At 36.2% G+C, this 8,778-nt stretch overlaps 1 protein-coding gene across 25 annotated transcripts in view; it reads right to left on the bottom strand.

Annotated features, from left to right (window-relative positions):
* The window catches only part of LOC18446735 (zinc ion binding protein), a 49,694-nt gene extending 41,134 nt beyond the window's left edge, over positions 1-8,560 (bottom strand). For 23 of the 25 annotated variants that reach the window (XR_016041971.1, XR_016041972.1, XR_016041976.1 and 20 more), the window contains exons 1-2: positions 8,015-8,560; positions 2,509-2,622 (exon numbers count right to left, since the gene is read on the bottom strand). Coding sequence is in view for 6 of the 25 variants with exons in the window: in XM_088848758.1 (XP_088704884.1) it covers positions 2,509-2,622; positions 8,015-8,119 (219 nt within the window). In the remaining 19 variants the exon portion in view is untranslated. The remainder of the gene's footprint in view (positions 1-2,508; positions 2,623-8,014) is intronic. The other 2 variants (XM_088848760.1, XM_088848759.1) reach the window with 1 other exon arrangement.
* Between the last annotated feature and the right edge of the window lie 218 nt (positions 8,561-8,778).

The following is an 8,778-nucleotide window of genomic DNA, read 5'->3' on the forward strand; positions in this document are numbered from 1 at the left end:
GTATCTAATGATCTTTATGGCAAGCCAGATGTCATATACTAAGCAAAGGACATGAAGTGACCACCTTATTAATGTTAAGATACCTACAATGGAACACTATAGGAGGCCTAATTGTTGTAAATTTATAAAATTTTCTCCAATGTTTTAATCCAAATAACCATGTTAGAGATTAGTTCTTTTGATTATGTGTCTTGCTTGTGGGTCAATAGGGCATTTTGTCCTTTTTACATACTCGAGGACATTAGTGTAATACTTAAGGGTATTGGTGGCATTTGTACTTAAGTTATCATCATCAATAAAGACAGAGAGGGGCGTGAAGGCTAAGAAACCCTAACGTGACTGCTTCCAGCCGCCTCTCTTCATCTTCTCACCTTCTCTAATTGATGCGTAAAAAATCGAAGGAAACAATAAAATCAACAAGGAACAAGCTAAACACTAGCAGAAGTCGAAGAAACCGTAGGTTTCTTCTTCTCCATACCCCAAGCTAGATTCCAAAAGCCTAAGCCTTTCTCTCATTCAATTTCTAAAAATCACGTGGAATGACCCCCTCAAGGCCCTATTACCCCTATGAACAATAACTTGTGATCAGTACCCATGAAATAGTACCTATGAACAATACCCTTAAATATCACTCGTAAATAGTATTCATGAAGTAAATAAGAACTATAAAAAAAATCCTAGAATTCCTAAAAAACTTAAAAACCATAGAATACCTGAAACTAAAATTAAAATATAAATATTTTGAAATTGAACAAAAAAATAGAAAGAAGTATAATTTTCCCTTCACCATTCTCCCCTAGTTAGAGAAAACTCGTCCTTGAGAAAGTGTGCTAAAATAATTTAGCATCAAAACCACATTCTTCAACCTTCGTTTTCTTTGTTGGCTCAAATATTATTCATGGTAAAAAAAAATTCCTCAAGAAACGAATCCTTATATGCATATTGAAGAATTAATCCAAATTTATCCAATTAGGTTATTCTTGAACTCCTATTGAAAATCGTGGAGGAAACTTCAATCTTAATTTTATAGCCTTTAGAGGCTTTCTCGACATCTATTTCATTACACTCTGAAACCAAGGCCACAATTTGCGGTTTATGAGTGAACTACGCTTCCTCTACACTACTCTGATTCCAATGCCCTCTCTTCGATATCTTTGAGATCTCCATCTTTTTCGTCGTCAAAAATCGGTATTTAGCCACAAAATCTTGATCATCATCGTAGACTAGATCTGCTACAAGATCCTATTCTTTTTCTATGTTTGTATTGAAAATTAGAGGCAAATCTCAATCTACAACCCACTGATTTTTGGTACAAACTGCATCAAAATCAACAATATCCCTTAAATCGAAAATCCTAGAGTGATATTCCCCATGTCTAGGTCTTCTATCACTCTGCTCTTCATTCAACTCTTCACACGGAGTACAGAGGTTAAAAAGGTGGTACTCGACATCATTGGCGAAAAGATCATAGTCTTGACTATGAATGATGCTCGCTAATTATTGCACCAGTTGCTAAACTTGCTTTTTAATTTCGTCAATTTCTTCACCTCTGGGATCACGAACTGGATTTGTGCAACCACCCCTTCTACAGCCCCTTCTCACTTCCATAGATTAGCCACCACAAACTCTAATTAAAGAATCAACAAAACCTCGCTGAAATCAACAAGTTCTAGGCTGATTTTGGCTAAACATGGCCCAAAATCAACAAACCCTAAACTTGTCTGTAATTTCCTGGCTTTGTTGTTGAAGGAACCCTGAGCTATGCCACATGATGCAAGAAAAATTGAAGGAAACAGGAAAATCAGTAAGGAATAAGCCAAACACAAGCACAAGCCAAAGACCCTTGTGGTTTCTTCTCCATACCCAAGCTAAGGTTCCAAAAGCCTAAGCGTTTCTCTCTTTCAAGTTCTGATAATCACATGGAATAACCCCCTTAAGGGCCTACCACCTCTTACATATTAGTTATTACAATTTAATATTCCAAGACATTAAATATCCATACAATAATTAAAATGGGCCATAACTTAAACACAAACTTTGCAATGACAATTTTACCCTTGTGAACAGTAATCCATGAATAATACCTATGAACAGTACTCATGAGCAATACTCATGAAGTAAAAAAAAAAAAACCCTAGAATCCCCAAAACAGTTACTAAAGCTAAAATTTAAATATATACATCTTTTGAAATTGAAAAAAACTAAAAATAAGTAATTTTTCCCTATTCATAGAAAAAATAAAAAGAACATTACATGGACAAAGTGAAAACAATGTTGTAACCAATGAAAAGTTAATGATAATCACAAAAGCCAACCCTAGCACTAACATTCTTAAACATTAAATGGACAAAGTGAAACAATGCTGTAACCAATGAAACATTAATGATTATCACAAGAGCCAACCCTAGAACTAACATTCTTAAATAGTACAACCAAAACAGAGTGTTAGTGATGGCTGCCAGCCAGTCATAAATGATCATCCCGAAACATAACCAGAAATTCAATTACCTGGAATGTAGCTTCAGTAGAGAATGTAAATGGAAAATCATTCAAAGTATCCATGTCTCTCATTTGTTGTTCTAGTCTACCGCATTCTTCTTTATGATGACCCCAGTGGGCAATCTGCATATCGTAATTCAAGATTACATAGACATTTCTTTGCACAAAACCACACTCATGACTTTCAGTATATTTGTAGCAACAATAATTACCAAAGACAGAAGAAAGTAGTACGGATTTTAATCATGGGATTGTATACAATGAGACCATTTACCTTTTATACAAGATGGTCACAATTCCTTACAACCATTTGATGTGAAATTTGATAGCTTGGATGCGTCACAAAGTTCAAGAAAATTTTTTTTGAAGTTTGAGCTTGGTCAATGGAATAATTGCAGCCACCCAACTTTACATCCAAAGGTCAAGATTAGTGTGACCACCTTGTATAAAAGGTAAATGGTCTCAATTTTTATACTTTCCCTTTAATCATTTATATAGCTCATATACATATATTGTTGCAGTATTTCAGCCAGCGGACTCCATGTTAACATCTCAAGATCATATAACACATGCAGTGGTAGAAATATAACCCACTCATTAGCTTTTCTCGCACAGATCACAAACTTAATGAATCTGAATGCTCAATTCTATTTTGCTTCAGACATTTAGTTTAAAGATTATTAATTCACTAACAGACGACACTGTGCAATATGTAGATTTTATGTGCCTCGGCCAATCATATAAGAATCCATTTGCTCTGAAAGAGCCAATCATGAAAATATAAGTTTGTCGTCAGCGATGTGTTCACATACATTTCTGAGTAAATTGCTAACTGTTCTACTTGAAAAGCAGATGAGACCTTATGTGAGCATTTTCATAGGAAGATATAAATACACAACTAAACCAAGCTACCTTTTTCTTAAGAGTTTCAATAGCAATATCCAGATTGATTTGTGATTCTTGACTAAGTAAATGCCAAAACTACAATCACATGATAACTTTATCACTTTGGAAAGAATTATTCTAATGATTCATCATTCGAGAAAAATAAAAAAACAGAATTGTTGTATGTATCCAATTAAGTCCCAGCTTCTTATCAAGGCATATACACACACACATCGAGAAAGTATATGATGGAACTGGTAACATACTGTTCAATTTGCTACAGGAATCATGAGCAGTCTCCAACAGTGGACAGTAGAAGTCAAATGCTCATCCATTCAAACAACCATAACAGACTTAAGCAGAAGAACAGTTCACATCAGCCTTCTGCTGCTAACGTCACACAGTGGATGGCACTGGCAGCAAACTGAATAGTGTACTACTTGTATGATAGTATACAAAACAATAGGTCTAATTATGTGTGCATAAGACACCGTCTGGGCTATTAATGGGCTTGCGTCGGCCCGCTGGCCTTCAAGCCAGGCCCAGTTTCGGGCCGTCTGATAGGCCTGCCGGCCAGGCTTGGTAGGCCAGAAATATTTTCAGATAGGGCCAAGCCAAGCACTCTCCTGGCCCAGGCCAGAATTCCATTTTTTATAAAGCACATATTACATACATTTGTTTATGTTTTTCACACTTACAAAGGGCCTCGCCTACCTGGCCCAGGCTGGGCTTGGGCATCAATATCATGTATTTTGGGTTGGGCCTGGGCCTACCTGCACTGTTTCAGGCCGGGCTTGACCTAGCCTGCCCGAACCTTTAACAGCCTACCCACATGAAACATATAAAGTATGTACAGACAAGCATTTAAACACACTTATACTCATGCAAACATTTAATGAGTGTTATAGGATACAAGAAAGTATACCATACAATAATGGGGCATGGTACATTTTATATCATGGGAACATCCACCATCCATTCCCTTGGATGGTTGAGATTAACCATACCCACACAAATGTCCATCATTATACATTTTGTGAAATTCATCTCAAGCAGTGTTTAAAAAACCGGATTGGGTGAGGTGACCGGACCAAACCAGTCACACACAACTTCCCAATCCACCCGATGAACTGGCCAACTCAGATTGGTTCAACCTGTTCAGCCACCTGGAGCTGGCAAAAAAAATTGAAAAAGTATCTTAAAAATTTACAAATCAAAATGAGTTGATTTGTGAAAATTTGACAAATAGGTTTACATATTTTGATTTGTGTCAATGGATTAGTTCAATCCAACGCTTAAGATAAAGGGCGTAGACTGAAGAATGATGTACAAGTGGTTGTTAATGGAGTTGAAGTTACCAAAGACATGTTAAAATTGGGAGTCTAGTTCCCGTTTGAGTGTCACACAGTCATTTCACATTTTAAAATGCATTGATCTCAATGTGACATTCATAGGATCAATTAATATCAATATTTTATTCAAATGAGTTAAAACATACAATCTAGAACCAAACATAATGATGTGGTGGCTCATCGGAATCTTGTTACCCCGAACATCATGTTATTGGTTGAAGAAGAAGTTTGGGGATTTGGGGACTTGAGAATCAAGCTAACTATACCCGGCCACAATATCCACTCCAGGTTTGGGGGTTCGAGGACTTGAGAATCAAGCTAACTATACCCAGCCACAATATCCCTTCCTCCTAAGCCGAAGTCCCCAGGCTGGTCCACTCCTCTAACACTATATGTTCAATCTAAAAATCTGATACGTTTAATCTAAAAACCTAATACATCAAATAATTACATAATATTGAAAATTTTAAACAGATATTTAGAATTTTAGACACCTGATTAAATACATAGTAATATAAAAATATGGGTGCAGATTCTATAGAGCCTAGGCTCTAAACAATCAAATTAGAGCCTACCTTCAAATAGTGTCAAGAAATGTGGTTTCAATATTGGAAATCTTTGTGATAGCCTTAAAATATATTTTCATCTTTATTTATAAAGTTTAAAGCTTCAAAAATAGTGTCGATCAATAGATCTATGAAAACTTAAAAATCTTGAAAATTGTCGGTCAAAAAATGCATTACAAAATGCAGTATTTCCAAAAATTGAAATCCATTTTTTTCTCATGTCCATGTATCTTGATGTCGAGATGATCAGTTTGAAAATATTTGGGCATCAAAACAACCTCTTCTAGTGAAATTTTTGAGGTAGGCTCAAATTTTGATTGTTTAGAGCCTCGGCTCAATATAAACTTTTCCCTAAAAATATATATCAGATAATTAGAGAATATATGTTTAGAGTTAAAACTTTAACTAGATATATTAAACATTATATCTAATTAAACACAAATATTTGTCAATTATCTAATATATGTTTAGACTTTTACAAGTATAATAGATAATTGGATAATATTTAAACTAGATATCTAATTATCTAATGAGACACTAATATATGCATAACATCTCTAGTTTTTTTTAAAAAAATATCATCATCATCGTCATCGTAGTTTTTTCCCAATTAATTGGGGTAAGCAACACAAATCCTGATTTGCCATTCTGCTCTATTAAGGGACATACTCTCAGTGAGACCATAAGTCCCCATATCCTTTCAGACTACTTCCAACCACAACCTTTTGGGCCTACCCCTTGCCCTTTTTGAGCCTTCTACTTGAACTAACTCGCACCTCCTAATAAGTGTTGCATTGAGTCTACACCACACATAGACATGGTCAACCCACGTAAGTCTACTCTCTCTCATCTTATTACATATTGGTGCCGCACCTAAATTTTTTCAAATGGATTCATTTCGAATTTTATCTCTTCTCGTCTTGCCACTAATCCATCTCAACATCCTTATCTCTGATACACTCATTCTATGGGTATATTATCTTTTGTTCGCTCAACATTCTACCCGATAAAGCAAAGCTGGTCTTACAGCTGTCCTATAGAACTTTAAACAAAAAATTATGCAAAATATAAATGTTACAAATATTAAATCATCTAAAAAAATTGAATTGAAATTAGATTATCTGATGGAAATCGATGTTTGAATGTTACGTTAGATAACCCCTTTCTAACACAAACTACAACAAGGAAAACAAAAAAAATTGACATGATACATACAAGACATTCGGAGTTTCTTAATTTTCTTAGAGAAAATCCTAAACTGGGTAAAAAAGTTCAAATAAATATCAAATAGTATAAGAAAAAATTGGATACTTGGTTTAGTTCATCCCTTTCGAATTGAAATCCCCAAAGAATTTCTTGTTCTAAGACTATACATACTCTTTAAAGTAAGGATCTCTTTATTTTTAGCCAGCAAACAATGACCTAGTAGGGCCGTAAAGGCCAAGCAAGTGCCTACTATGCTTGTGGCATTTACAAGCTTAGATCTGTAAAGCCCCCCAAGGTTTAGGGCCTTTACAAACCTATTAGGTCCGTAAAGGTCTTAAAGGTTGTAAAGGCCCTAAGCAAGCACTTACGTCCAAAAAGGTCTTTGTGGACGTAATATAAAAAAAAAGAAATTATGGAGCTTGAAGTTAAAACCTTTACGGAGGTCTAGGTCCGTAAAGCCTTTTCGGACCTATCAAGTCTGTGAAGGGCATTTTGGGGATCAAGAAAAATAGGTAAGGGAATTAATTTAAATAAAAAAAGTTGAGTTCTCAAATTTTGAACATTTAAGGATATCATCAATAATTTTCTTAAAAGAAAATTATTTATTTCCCCCAATGAGGTAAATTCAACCTCAAATTTTTATCTCGATTTATAATTTAGAAAAAAAAAAATAAATGAAAGAAGGGCGAGCTACCATGAGAACTGTGCACTTCCCATTCTTTGAGAAGCTTGCACTTCTATGGGGGGTCCAAGTGCGCAATTCTCATGCTTGTGCAGTTTCCAGAACTACAACAACTTGGAAGTTTCTAGCACCGAGCCTTCCAGTTAGCAAACGTGCCCTCAAAAACAGGATAAGCAAACTTTCATGGGGTTGGAAGCTGTAGGTCCTCAGTTTTTGAAAACCCAAAACAACTTGTAAACAAACACAGAAGTGCTACAGGAAACTGGAACTTCAGATTCTATATCAAAACTTCTCGTGATTAAGCATCTTTATAACTCTTATTCTTATGTATTTGCTGTGCAACTCTTCTTCCTGATAAAAAATAATCATCTCATTAAACAAATAAGCACCACCAACAAATTAAAAGATATAGCATCAGTTATGTGTGCTCCAGGAACACAATGTCTGCAACTTTTGAGACTCAAACAATGACAGCTACGCATCTCTTATCTTCCATTTACAATTTCCAAGTGTCTTCTATCCCATTTCTGTTATGTAATCTGAACTTTCTTATGGTCATTGACACCCAACGAGGCTAGCCTATGTAGTCATGTTTTTAAGCTGGTCTAAGAAACACAAAATCGATTACTGCTCCTTAATCTAATGAATAAAAAAAATCAAGTGACATTGCACATTTAAATGTTTTTTGACAAGAAACTAGAAATTGGAGCAAAAAAACTTTCAAGTGACATTGAACATTTAAAAACTCTTTAACAGGAAACTAGGAATTTAGGAAGAGAAAGGAGGAGGAAAAAGCTTTAAGAGAGAGAAAGAGGGGGGAGGACCTGGTGAGAGGGGGAGCAGTAGGAGACAGCTCCACAGAGGCCACAGCGCCTTGTTGCAGGCCCTACGCATGGCGTTCCCGTGCCCCGCGCTGCACACTCCACCATGGCTGCTTCCTTCCACGCCCTAAAACTCCCTCTTTAGAAAACCCTCTCTCTCTCTCTATCTCTCTCTCTAGAAAGCTCTCTCTCCCAAGCAATACGGACCGGCTGGAACTCGCACCAGCATGCGACGCCTACAAATTGAAGCTCCATCACAGGAAAAGGAACATTTTTTGTGCACCCGCGGTATCAAAGTGGTCCCTTCCTCGGCAAACCATTACCGACATTGTTTATTGGATGAAGTTCCTATTAGGCCTAGGCCTCACCGAAACAAAACAAAGCACATTGGCAACACAATCTCCATCATAATGATCATAGCCTCTTTTCAATTGATTAGTATCAGCTGCATGAATATTAGTTCGTCATTTGTTCTATTAAAGGCCATACATTCCGTATATTTAGGACACTTTCCAACCGGTCTTTTTAGATCCACTCATTGTCCTTTTCAATCTCATCCCTTGAACTAAGTTGTATTTATGCTTTGGTATCTTTTTCGGTTTGATAAGAAAAATGGAGCAATTTCGGTCATTCGGTTGACCAAACTCGAAGCAAACCCAAAGGCGTTTGAATTTGATCGAAGCAGCCTGAAGCGGTTTGAATCTGACCGAAGCGGTAGCACCACATTGCTTCTCTTCGGTTTATGCCTAAAATCCGAAGGCTTCGGC

The sequence above is a fragment of the Amborella trichopoda genome, chromosome 10 (assembly GCF_054954075.1).
Source record: "Amborella trichopoda isolate Santa Cruz 75 chromosome 10, AtrichopodaSantaCruz75HAP2 v2.0, whole genome shotgun sequence".
Taxonomy (NCBI): domain Eukaryota; kingdom Viridiplantae; phylum Streptophyta; class Magnoliopsida; order Amborellales; family Amborellaceae; genus Amborella; species Amborella trichopoda.